The 14,347-nt window shown below is 36.2% G+C and overlaps 1 protein-coding gene across 1 annotated transcript in view; it reads right to left on the reverse strand.

The window, feature by feature from the left end:
• Nucleotides 1-1,275: 1,275 nt before the first annotated feature.
• LOC122798804 (zinc-binding protein A33-like) overlaps nucleotides 1,276-14,347 on the reverse strand; it is a 55,499-nt gene continuing 42,427 nt past the window's right edge. The window contains exon 3 of the mRNA XM_044067927.1: nucleotides 1,276-1,586. Coding sequence (XP_043923862.1) covers nucleotides 1,317-1,586 — 270 coding nt within the window. The 3' untranslated portion in view covers nucleotides 1,276-1,316. The remainder of the gene's footprint in view (nucleotides 1,587-14,347) is intronic.

Here is a 14,347-nt window from a genome sequence, read left to right on the forward strand (position 1 = left end):
GACCACAGGGATGACCTGCTTGCTTGAGATATTAGGCTGCGGAATGGTGGCAGGTATACTTTGGTAGACAGCTGGTAGGGACAAGGGGGCTGAAGTTTGATCAAAATCTGTCAGCTAGCAGCTTGGCTATTTCCGCCATTTGAGTATAGATGGTGCTATTCACAACCAGCACTGTGCAGAGCTGGGTATTCCCCTTAAGATTTTAAAATACTTAAAAAATGCTTTGTGATTCTCCTTAGCTGGGAGGCTATTTTGCTTCATAATTTGTTTATCAGGACTTACCTCAACCTCTGATTTGTTTGTTTAGACAAGTAACTTCTTCTCCTGTTGAGCCTGCTCCTGGTTATTTGTGGATATTAGTTTAATTCTTAGCCTGTTTATGCCAGAGTCCACCAGGGTGCCTTGTTTCTTCTGTCAAGAATTGGGTTTAATCTGGTCTGGCACTGCCAATTGTATACATCTGCTTAAGTGGTTATACAGGATATTGCTGTACACCTCTGCATAGAATTATGTGTTTTCTGGGTTTGGGAGAGTTTGGAATTTTCTTATGTCATCATTTAGCAGGAGAAAATTTGTTTTGGAAAACTCGTTAGCATTTTTGAGCTTGATGGGGTATCTGGTCTTATATTTCTTTCATTGTACTCTGATCTTACCAATGAGGATGTTGCAGTAGGGGGATGAAATGCTCCCCCATGTCAGTGAGTCGTATGTCCAGGATATTTCAGCCTCTAGCAGGTGTGCCAACAGCTGTTCCAGAGCATTTCCATCAACAAAATCCTAGAACGTCTGAGCCTGCATGTTAATGGTTGTATATGATTCCCAGTTAATAGTAGGATAGTTAAAATTACCCATGAGTTAGGTATTGGGCTGTATGGTGGGTGATTCTAGTCAGTTTAGGTATATGGTATGTTTTTCTTAGTTTGTGGATTGGGACCTATAGCTGGTAATGACGTGGTGGGGGATTATACCTGTGGTTATTTGGACATGGAGTAGCTTGAGACAGTTGTACTGGTAGACCAGTTCTTGAAGTGTACTTATCCTTTATAAAGATGGATACACCTCCTCCTTTAGTTGGTGGTCTTAATGAATGGAAGGAGTTGTAGCCTCGCACAACCGGGGTGCTTTCTGCAACTTTGAACCATGTCTCAGTGACTTCACAGATGTCGGCATCTTCCCAGTTTCTTGTTCACACTCCTAGCATTGAGCAGCAGTACCCTGAGCTTATCAGGACAAGATTTTGTTATGTTGGGAGGTTGGTTATCTTGACACTGCCTCAAAGTGGACAAGAAACATGATCTACAATAATTTCCTTATGACTAGCACACAATGAAAAGGCTGTAAACATTTCTTACTGTGAGAAAATGAAGAGGATCCAGCTGCTGCAGTTTTGACTGAATGGCTGATATCTGCCTCTGAATGGTTTCACTCTTCTTTTCAATTTTCTTCAAGTTTTCCTTCATTTTAAAAATAATTATTCTTGTTTCATTCTTAAGTTTTAGGATCAGCCGCTGTTCCTTGTCCTGCAGAAACTGATGCAGAGCGGAAAACTCTGATTTAATGTGCTGCTCAAAACTCTGGGCTTTGTCCTAGAAGAGAGTGAGTGGAATTTAAACTTGAAACACTGGTGCTATATTATACAGTCAAATGTGCTACACAAACCAGAAAAGTCTAGATATAGCATGTCCAAAATGCTGCATACAGCAGGATAAAAAAATAAATGTTAAAGCAGTATGTTAAAAACTGAATTCAGTAAAATGACAGATTTGTGTAGGCACCATAGTCTTTTACAGCACTTTGTGCTATTAACAGTTAACATGTATACACAAACACATATCTATATTATAATCACTCTTAAAGAAAAACAGACTTTAATACATTTTATGTTTATAGGTTCATACCAAGCTTAACATTTGGCTGTGCCTCAAAAAAGTTGCCCTACTCTGGAACATAGAAACAGAGGGACACAGGAACAATTCTAGGAAAGTGATCATCGGGTTGTAAAAGGCTAAACAAGATGCATCTGTAAGGAGACACACTCCAGAGTTACTGCCTCCCTTTTCAAGTACATAACAGCGTTTACCTCCCATCCAGTCATCAAGACTAGCATTAAAGGTAGTTAAAGTAGTAAACTGTTTGACCTGTAGTGGGAACTTAAACCTGCTGGTGTGAATACATTGAGTTCAGAATCTACCCCTCCATAGAGTCTTCTTCATTTATTGGGGCAGATTTAGGTCTCTAACACAGGTGTTTGTAAAGCCAATTATTTTGTGCAGAAATAGGATGTCAAAAAGGGAAGGCTCTTTTATGCCTTCAAATGTGAGATGTAGGTCACTTCAGAGCAGTCGGTAAGTTACTGAGTATAAGGAGAGTCATGCTAACCATTACTGAACTGAGTATAAGGAGAGTCATGCTAATTGTTATTGAACTGAGTATAAGGAGAGTCATGCTAACCATTATTGAACTGAGTATAAGGAGAGTCATGCTAATCATTGTTGAACTGAGTATAAGGAGATTCATGTTAATCGTTATTGAACTGAGTATAAGGACAGTCATGCTAATCGTTAATGAACTGAGTATAAGGAGAGTCATGCTAATCATTACTGAACTGAGTATAAGAAGAGTCATGCTAATCATTATTGAACTGAGTATAAGGACAGTCATGCTAATCTTTATTGAACTGAGTATAAGGAGAGTCATGCTAATCGTTAATGAACTGAGTATAAGGAGAGTCATGCTAATCATTATTGAACTGAGTATAAGGAGAGTCATGCTAATCATTACTGAACTGAGTATAAGGAAAGTCATGCTAATCATTACTGAACTGAGTATAAGGAGAGTCATGCTAATCATTACTGAACTGAGTATAAGGAGAGTCATGCTAATCATTACTGAACTGAGTAAAAGGAGAGTCATGCTAATCATTACTGAACTGAGTATAAGGAGAGTCATGTTAATCATTACTGAACTGAGTATAAGGAGAGTCATGCTAATCATTACTGAACTGAGTATAAGGAGAGTCATGCTAATCGTTACTGAACTGAGTATAAGGAGAGTCATGCTAATCTTTATTGAACTGAGTATAAGGAGAGTCATGCTAATCGTTAATGAACTGAGTATAAGGAGAGTCATGCTAATCATTATTGAACTGAGTATAAGGAGAGTCATGCTAATCATTAATGAACTGAGTATAAGGAGAGTCATGTTAATCGTTATTGAACTGAGTATAAGGAGAGTCATGCTAATCGCTACTGAACTGAGTATAAGTAGAGTCATGCTAATTGTTACTGAACTGAGTACAAGTTGAGTCATGATAATTGTTATTGAAAGGATATAAGGAGAGTCATGCTAATTGTTATTGAACTGAGTATAAGGAGAGTCATGCTAATCATTACTGAACTGAGTATAAGGAGAGTCATGTTAATCGTTACTGAACTGAGTATAAGGAGAGTCATGCTAATCGTTATTGAACTGAGTATAAGGAGAGTCATGCTAATAGTTACTGAACTGAGTATAAGGAGAGTCAGGCTAATCATTATTGAACTGAGTATGAGAGTCATGCTAATCATTACTGAACTGAGTATAAGAGTCATGCTAATCATTACTGAACTGAGTATAAGGAGAGACATGCTAATTGTTATTGAACTTAGTATAAGGAGAGTCATGCTAATCGTTATATAACTGAGTATATGGAGAGTCATGATAATCATTACTGAACTGAGTATAAGGACAGTCATGCTAATCATTACTGAACTGAGTGTAAGGACAGTCATGCTAATCATTACTGAACTGAGTATAAGGACAGTCATGCTAATCTTTACTGAACTGAGTATAAGGAGAGTCATGCTAATCATTATTGAACTGAGTATAAGGAGAGTCATGCTAATTGCTAATCATTAATGAACTGAGTATAAGGAGAGTCATGCTAATCATTATTGAACTGAGTATAAGGAGAGTCATGCTAATTGCTAATCATTAATGAACTGAGTATAAGGAGAGTCATGCTAATCATTATTGATCTGAGTATAAGGACAGTCATGATAATCTTTACTGAACTGAGTATAAGGAGAGTCATGCTAATCATTATTGAACTGAGTATAAGGAGAGTCATGCTAATCATTAATGAACTGAGTATAAGGAGAGTCATGCTAATCATTATTGATCTGAGTATAAGGACAGTCATGATAATCTTTACTGAACTGAGTATAAGGAGAGTCATGCTAATCATTATTGAACTGAGTATAAGGAGAGTCATGGTAATCATTACTGAACTGAGTATAAGGAGAGTCGTGCTAATCTTTGTTGATTTAATGCCTTTAGTTTTCTTTGTTACAAATATATGGGCCCATTGCAGTCGAGGAAAGTGCTTGGATTTGTACCTGCCAAAGTGGGCATTATGTCACAAGATAGGGACAAACAGGGGACTGCTTGGCTGGTAAAGAAAAATGGAGAAGGTAAAACGGCTTTTAATAATGTTAGAGCATAACTCTGTCATATGTAGAAATAAAAACTGTTACATAATGAAGTGTTCAACAGTTATTAAATCTGTCTGTTCTTCAGAGGGGTGGTTTATTTCTACCTTCTGCCTGTTTGACAGAGCTAAGTGTTTTATCAGCTTTTAAAGCCTCTAAAAGCTGGTAAAACAGTTTGACCTCCTACATTTTTTCTGTTATAACTACCAGTACATGGAAGAGAGAAAGCTGCATGCACTACAAATAATTATAATCACGTCTCAGCAATCATAGCCCTTTACTATGTGTTATTGATGTGGATGCCAAGATCCATCTCTCAAGCTACACTCTCGAGGTAAACATATTTGCATCCCTCTCTCAGACATAAATTCATTATGGTCAGACACCTGATGATAGTCGTTTATATTACACATGAAGTAGGAGCAGGGTGTTTGCTGAATATTCTATTACTATTATTATTATTATTACTATTATTATTATTACTATTATTATTACTATTATTATTATTACTATTATTATTATTATTACTATTATTATTATTACTTTTATTATTATTACTATTATTATTATTACTATTATTATTATTATTATTACTATTATTATTACTATTATTATTATTACTATTATTATTACTATTATTATTACTATTATTACTATTATTATTACTATTATTACTATTACTATTATTACTATTATTATTATTATTACTATTATTATTACTTTTATTATTATTGCTATTATTATTACTATTATTATTATTATTATTATTACTATTATTATTACTATTATTATTATTACTATTATTACTATTACTATTAATATTATTACTATTATTATTATTCTATTACTATCTATTACACCTTCTATGACACCGGATTTCTTTTTTCATTATCTACAGACACTCTTTCAGTGCACCAGGTGTGTGCAAATTCCAGACTTGGCTGGTGGTGTATCGTATCAGTGGATGAACAGTTTACAGTGCCATCAGCAGCAAAACTGGTCAGCCACACTTCTATGATATTGGCCTGGATGTCTGCAAAACAAATGGCACATAGGAGAGGGTCCAGCATGGATCTCTGTAATTCTCCAATAATTCCAAGTTTATGTTCATAGATGGGAGCAGCAGCAGCTTTCACAGCTGGGATCTGTTTAATAGCGAGTGTAAAATGTAGGGGGTTGCAATCATTTTGTTGAACTTTTCAATAATGCCAGCATCGTGAAAAGCCTTGGCCTGGTCAAGAAAAGCAGCGTACAGAGAATGACCACTGCCCACAGCCTTTCTAACCCCTTCAAAGAAGCTTACTAGGTTCAGGGCACAGACTCCGACCTTTACAAAACCAAACTGACTAGAGTCTAGTTCAGTTAGGTTGCAAGGATGCATTCCATGGCTTTACATATAAAGCCATTGATGTTGATGGGCTTATAATTACCTGGATATGTTGAGGGTCTGCCATTCTGTGGGAACAGCCACACTGAATGTTCTCCAGGCATCAGGAACAAACCAATGGAGAGGCTGAAGATGAACAGTTTAAGCAGAGTTTTCGGTAGTGTATGGCATTAACTTAAATATAGATATGTATGAATGTAGCCCCCTTTTTAAAAATGAAAATAAAAGAATCTCAGAAAATGTCTGGTCCATATATCAAAGCACAAAGCAAAAAATAAATAAATAAACAAACTAATCAAGTTCCTGGCCACACTTCCATTTATAAAAATATAACACTTTTATCTCATAGTAAGAGATTTCTTAAGAAAAAAAAACAAACTTAACTTGCATTCGTATACTAAAAAAACACCCAATAAACATAATTAACTCATAGGAATAAAGTCATAGCATTAAAGAATACTCACATGAATGTGCCTGTTTGAAACAGTTTGGGGATAACACTGAAACTTTTTTAACATTATTTACAGATATTTTTTCTCTTACTAAATAATATTCTTTAATGTAAATGAAGGTTTTGTAATGAGCAATGCCAACTCATACCTCTTATGGACAATACTAGCAATTGCTAGAAAATGTATAACAAGAAAATGGAAGTCCACCACCTCTCCAACTATGGAAGATTTTCTGACCCTCCTTGAAGAAGTGAATTCCAGAGAAACCAAAATAATAGGTTTCTTTTCTCATTGAAACTTTTCGTAAAGGCTCTAACTCTTTCTAAATTATCTGATGTTTATTATGCAAACTTTTTGCTATTATTTTATAATTTTATCAATTTTGGGTCTCTGTAAATAGTGTACATAGTTGTAGTGTGTCTTTTTCATTGTTACTTTATGTTCAAAAATTATATCCATGATGTTCATATTATTGTTATAATTATAATTTTCTTACTTCAATAAAAATATGTACTTATTTATTTATTTAGTTAGTTATTTATTTCCAGTTTGATGACCGGGGAAGTCCACTGGACCAAGTGGAGCCCATTTTCAGTGGAGGTCCAGGGAGAAAAGCTCCAAAAGCAGTTAACAGAATATAACATATGTGCAGTATGGAATATACAGTATACAAAAGCATACATATACAATTTAGGTTCACAGGTTCACAGATTAGTGCTAAGCTAACTGCCCTTGCGAGCCATTTTAAGCTTAGCCAATTATCCCTTGTGAGACTCAAACCCCACACCTTGTGTTTGTAAGGTGAACACCTTAACTGTAAGGCCACCTTCTCATCCCCCTAAAATACAGATACAAAATCAGGGAGTATACGTTTAAAAGCACAATGTTAAAATATAGGTAAAGGCAAAAGTAATACAGAGAATATAATTAAAAGTACAAGTCATAAAGTGCTTATACAAGTTTAGTGTTTGTTCTAACAATAATGTTAGTGATCAGAGGTGATAGTAGATGAGATTGAAGGGAAGTTTGAAAGAGACAAAGGTGTAATTTAGGTGGGAAGGGAGCAGGGACAGTCCCAGTTTGAGGTAAGGTAAGAATGGAAGAGAGATTTGAAATTAGAGTAGTTGTGAGTACAGCGGGGAGGGGGGGATTCCATAGTTTAGCTAAGGAGTGTGATGGAAGTAATTGGCCAGGAGGGCATAGGGGGTTATAGATTTTAAAGAGGTTTAGTTTTCAGATATAAGAGTACAACTTGGGAGGTAAGGGGTTATTCTAGATGAAAAAGATGGGCAGATGGAGGGTTGGAATACAAGTTTGTGAGCAGTGGTGACTTGTATGAATTTCAAGTAATTATGAAGCTCAAGCCAGTTTAGGGTGTGCAGGGGCAGTGATGTGTGGAGTATTTGGACCCTGTAGCAAGTTTACAGACTTTGTTATAGCAGCTTCCAGTTTGTTTTTTTGACTAAGCTGGAGATGAGTAAGTAGAGGGGCACCACACATAAGAGAGGGGAGCAGGTAGAAGGAGGCTAGAGTATGTCTGGTAGAAGTGGTTAGATAGCGATTTTGTCTATACAGAAGACCTAGTTTTTGGTGTGTTTTTTTTTTGATATTTTGGATGTGGATATCAAATTTTAAATCTTCATCAGTGATGACTCAATGGTGACTCTGAGTAGTTTGGTATGAGGTACAATTTTGATTAGAGTGTTACTGTGGCTTTTTATTTTAAAGGAACGTTTGTCTGTGGTGAAATTTCTCGAAGGAGAGAATATCATGATTTTTTTTGTTAGCACAGAGAGTGAAATGGTTGTTTAGCATCCACAGTTTGGTACTGGAGAAGGCTGTTTGGGTTTTTTGAAGGAGTTTAGGGGGAGAGTTTGCTATAGAGATGATAGTGGAATTATCAGCATATTGGCTCAGTGTAGCATTATCTATGGATTTGTGAAAGTTATTAATGAAAACATTGAAACGTTTGGGGCCAGGAATAGAGCCTTAGGGGATGCCAGAGGGATTACTGAGAAAGGATGAACTGGAAGTTTTCCATTTAACAGCGTGTTGTCCATTGGAGAGATGGCTTGTAAACCAGGCTAAAGAGGAAGGAGAGAAACTGAGGGAGGAAAGTTGAGGTTTGATAAAAAAAATACCATAGACCAGCAGACAAAGGTGTCCTGTTAAAAATAATATTCTTTTATTCTAAATTATGCCATAAGGCACATACAAAAGACAAAAAGCCTACAGTACAAAATCAAAACCGGTTTCGGCTTATAAATTAAGCTTTCATCAGTGAAAAAACAAAAAGCAAAAAAGAGCCAAGAAGGCTGCTTGCCTTATATAGAGACCACCTGTCAATCATCATAACAAACAATGAGTAAACTACAAATGTTCATTTAAACCAGGGGGAAATAGACCTCCCAAATTAATGATCCATCTTTTCTCTAATTTGTTCAAAGTATCATGCCAACCAGAAATCTTTCCTCTATTGCCTTGAATCTTATCAATAATGGTAAAATTAAAATTAGCGCTGGAATGTTTCAGTGTATGTTTATATAAAGCATTGTTGGTGCATTGGTGCCTGATATCAGATAAATAATCTGCAATTCTAAATTTGACAGGCCTGGATGTCTGCCCCACGTAGAATGCAGAACAACTACATGTAACCAAATAGATGACCCAATCAGACTGACAATTGGCAAACACAGAAATGTTGTAGACTGTGCCAGTATTACTAGTGAAACTTTTGGTTTTATTAATCCTGCAACAATAACCACAGTGGCCACAAGTGAAGCAACCACTAAGACGATCACCTAAAAGTGTTCTCTGAATATTGGTCCCTAAGGAATAATGACCCTTCGTGTAATGATTACAAGGGGAACCCAAATTCCTACCTTTCCTGGAAGAAAACTCACACCTATGATTAATAAATTCACATAATCTTTCATCAGCCAAAAGAATATTCCAATAACGTTGTACACTATCAATATGTCTGGTAGTATTCTGACCATAAGTAGTGGTCAAACACAATGCTGAAGTATTGTTGGACTCATTCTTATTATAATTCAACAATTGTTCCCGCTGAATAGAATCAACTGAATTCCTAGCTGATAATACTTGTCACAGTTTGTAGCCCCGTTGAATGAACCTGGCCGTAAGGGCATCTCGATGTGTTAAATAACTGGAGTTGTCTGAACAAATATGTTTAACCCTCATATACTGAGACTTGGGTATATTTTGACATATAATATGTGGGGGATGATAGCTGGTGGTATGGAGGTAGGAGTTGTATTGGGGGGACTTACGGTGAAACACAGTATTTAAAGTGTCAAGATTCTTGGTGGCCAACACATCCAAAAAAATAATTTCATCCTTACTGTAGTTGACCGTAAAATTCATTCCCACTTGTTTGAGTTTAAATAATCAACAAAGTCCTGAAGATACAAAAAACGGACCTCCAAACCAACCAGCAATCATCCAAATAATGCCTCCGTATATCCATGTCCTGCAGAAAAATGTTATGATTAGAGTCATAGATCATTTAAAGCTCTAAAAAAGCCATAAATAAATCAGCATAAATTAGGGCGAAAGACGCACCCATAGCTGTTCCCCTAATCTGTAAATAGATAGTATTCTGATACAAAAACACATTCTTCGTCAGGACATGTTTAGTCATTTCAAGTAAAAAGGTGTTAAAACTAGATTTATATAGTCCAGAGACCTCCAACCAATATTTCAAAGCCTCAATACCAGCCCCATAGGGGATATTCATATATAGTGATGACACATCAAGGCTACACAATAACCAATCAGGTTCCAGTTGTGAGTCAAAGACAATTTATAGGAATTCAGTTGTATCCTGAATCCTAGATCTGACAAGAGGGAGCAAAGGTTTTAAATATTTAGTTAAATATTGAGATAAGGGTTCAGTTAATGAACCATGGCCAGACACAATGGGCCTCCCCGGTGGATTTTCCAAATTTTTGTGTACCTTAGGTAAAAAAATAAATATATGGCAAAACCGGGTTAGAGACAATCAATTGTTGTTTGATGTACTTGGAAATAATGCCTTCTTCTTCAGCTGTAGTTAGAAAATGATCAATTTGTTTTTTAGAAGAAGTCGTGGGATTCAAAGGCAAATGTGTATAATAACAGACATCAGATAACTGTCTCAAGGCCTCACTATTGTATTTGGCCCAATCTTGTACAACCACTGCTCCCCTTTTGTCAGCAACCAAAATTACCAATTCATGGTTAGAAACCAGCTCCTGTATGCATTCATATTCAATCCTTGAGACATTATTATGGCCTGCTTGGTGTTCCCTACCATCAAAATCTAAATCTCTAAGTACACTTCTCTGAAAAAGCAAAACATTAGGGTTCATAGGTGGTGAAAATGTAGATTTGTGGTAGCGAAAATCCTCATGAGAGCCAATAGCAGATTTGTCCTGAAAGAAAAGTCTTAGATTCAATAGCCTACAGAAGGAAAGAATGCCATTAGCAAAATTGTCCTCAGCAACAAAGAAACCAGGAATAAAAGATAATCCTTTATTGAGAATATTGATCTGCATTGATGACAGAGTGTGTGTAAAAATATTGAGCACATTGCAATTATTTATTTCTGGGTAAACATGCGTAACAAGCCCTCCATGTTTTGCACGGCACTTGTGTTTTCTTCCCCCCTCCTTTGTGTATGCATAAAGGGGTGCTGTTATTTCGCTTAGGTGTAGGTGAGTCTGTGGTGCCCTGCACATAAGATTCAACAGCAGAGGAAGAATCCTCAGCTGAAGTCTCATGTTGTGACCCTGATTGTTTTAGAATAGAATGTGGTCTCTTCCTCCTAGGGACAGACCGAGGTGAATTCTGAAATCTGACATGTTTAGCATATGTTTTAGAAAAGGGATCCTCACTAGAATAATCATTTAAATCTCTCAATACCAACAATTCGTCCCTAAGTTTGTTAAGAAGGGACACAAATAAAGGTTGCCCTTCAAATTTCTTAATGGATTCACACATATTAGTAACATCAATCAAATCCTGATCAATGGTAGTCTCATAATGATCAATTAAAACCTCAACAAGTCCAATTGTGGCATTATGTTGGGCTGCCCCTCAAGCCTTCATTAAATTCTCATTTGGATTGTGAACCAATGGTTGGACCTTGACCCTAAGTCCCCGAGAGGTAATCTCCTTGGCCTTATAGGCCTTAAATAAACTTAAGTGCCAAACATTACTGCGTAATAGTTTCATACTCTTGCCCCAGTTTAAAAAGAAAGGGAAGTACATGACTCCTGATCAGGGTGGGAGTACAGTAGTCCTGTTCAGGATGTGAATCATCTATCCCAAAAAAGCCAAATCATTGCGGTCAGAGGCTAGCCCTTGTAACAGTCCATTAATATCCATATCCAAAGTACATAAGATCCAAAATAATATCTTGAAAAATAATAACTATCAGTGTTATTCTTACGTCAAAGAATATTTGGAAACTGTAAGGACCAATCAAAGGAACCTTATCTTCACGTTCCAAAATTAGAAACTGCGTCCAGTACAACTGCTGAACAGCAACTAAGCCTGGACAATAGCAGTAAAATGGTACAAAAATCTCAGTGTAGCATCAACCAAAATACTGAGTCCAAAATTCAACAGGACAATATCGGTCAAAACCATGTGCTTGATACTACTCAAACAAGTATAGAAAGAATCACCCATCAATAGTCTATATTAATGCAGTACATTGGATAGGAAAAAATAAAAAATGGACCAAAGGCAATCTCCTATAATACGAAGAACCGAGTCACAGTACAAACGCCTTACAACCCAATAATAAAATCAGGGCAACAAAAAAGCAGCGGTGTGATAAGGAGAAGGACATCGCCCCTAAAAGAAAATAATATGGACCACCATTGGAAGAAGCCTAATGTCCTAATGTTAAATAACATAGCTAAAGGCATCGGTGTAAATAATAAAATTCACCCCTAACCTACTCTGAATAATTGTACACAATGGACTATAAATCCAGAGGTTTACATTTAACAATTGCCTATTATTGTACCTGTATTTTACTGATGAAACATATTATGCATCGACTAGATCAAAAAATATTCAAAGTCATGATGTTAGTACAAAACTAGACACAAGAACACTGTAAATACACTAAATACAAAACATAATCAGTATTTAAACAATAAACACAAGTCCTAGGAGCATTCAACTGAATATTAAATCTCATATAGGTCCAAAAGATGTGGTTCGTAATTCGGTTCCAGTAGTAAATAAAGAGTTATTATTAAACATAACAGCAGTGGAAAAATAAATATTCCCCACTTGCAGTCAAAACAGATAGTCAAAGCCTGAAAAAAGTCACTTAGTTGTTACAATAAACATGACATCAGTGGAGAAATAAATGTTCCCAACTTCCAGCCAAACCGGCTAGTCAAAAAGTGGAAAAAAGTCACCTGGTTGTTCCTGATATGGAAAATGAATCCAAACCCAAACGAGTATATAGTAATAGACAGTTATATTCATGTAATTCTTAGTGGATTAGAAATGCACCATTATATCCAAAGTGGGAAGAATGACCAGTCCCTAAATGTAGAAAACCAACTGTATAATCCAATGAGCCATTGTTAATTCCACCAGTAAACGAAAATATCTAGCAGCACCAAAAAAAGGCATAAACAAATAATTCCCGAGGTAAAATTGTAAATCCAAAGCTCAATTGGTGATCCTAGTGTAGACACAACCCATACAGTCTAACAATAATTCCAAAAGTAGAAAAGGTGCCCAGCTTCCTCGATCCAAACGACACCAACCAAAAGCACAAACTGCTCTCTTCTCCGTCAGTTAGCGGGAGTCTCCAAGAATCCAGAAAAAAGGCGTCTAACTGATGTACGATAAGGCCCAAGGTTAACAAACTGGAAAGGAAAATTAAAAATAAAAAAATAGAAATTGGCATGGTACTGAGTTTGAAAAAAAGTATATATTAGAGAAAAGATCCCACAATGACTACAGGGTTCTGTATAATAGGCTGTAACAACAGCGACATGCAGAACACCACAGACCCACAGCAGGGAAAAAAACAAGTAACACCAAAGTACAGTCCCTGCATGTAAGGCAACTGCCAGGTCTCAAAAAGCATTTCAAAAAAACAACATAGACCAGCAGACAATGGTGTCCTGTTAAAAATAATATTCTTTTATTCTAAATTATGCCATAAGGCACATAAAAAAATAAATTAAGCCTTCATCCGTGAAAAAACAAAAAGCAAAAAAGAGCCAAGAAGGCTGCTTGCCTTATATAGAGAACACCTGCGGATTAGAAATGCACCATTATATCCCAAGTGGGAAGAATGACCAGTCCCTAAATGTAGAAAACCAATGAGACGTTGTTAATTCCGCCAGTAAACAAAAATATCTAGCGGCACCAAAAAAAGGCATAAACAAATACTTCCTGAAGTAAAATGTAAATCCAAAGCTCAATTAGTGATCCTAATGTAGACACAACCCGTACAGTCCAACAATAATTCCAAGAGTAGAAAAGGTGCCCAGCTTCCTCGATCCAAACATAGTTATTCTGCATTCTACATAGGGCAGACTTCCATGCCTGTCAAATTTAGAATTGCAGATTATTTATCTGATATCAGGCACCAATGCACCAACAATGCTTTATATAAACATACACTGAAACATTCCAGCGCTAATTTTAATTTTACCATTATTGATAAGATTCAAGGCAATAGAGGAAAGATTTCTGGTTGGCATGATACTTTGAACAAATTAGAGAAAAGATGGATCATTAATTTGGGAGGTCTACTTCCCCCTGGTTTAAATGAACATTTGTAGTTTACTAATTGTTTGTTATGATGATTGACAGATGTTCTCTATGTAAGGCAAGCAGCCTTCTTGGCTCTTTTTTGCTTTTTGTTTTTTCACTGATGAAGGCTTAATTTGCAAGCTGAAACCAGTTTTGATTTTGTACTGTAGGCTTTTTGCCTTTTTTATGTGCCTTATGGCATAATTTAGAATAAAAGAATATTATTTTTAACAGGACAC

This window comes from Protopterus annectens, chromosome 3.part1 (genome assembly GCF_019279795.1).
Source record: "Protopterus annectens isolate FY-2018-M chromosome 3.part1, PAN1.0, whole genome shotgun sequence".
NCBI lineage: Eukaryota > Metazoa > Chordata > Ceratodontiformes > Protopteridae > Protopterus > Protopterus annectens.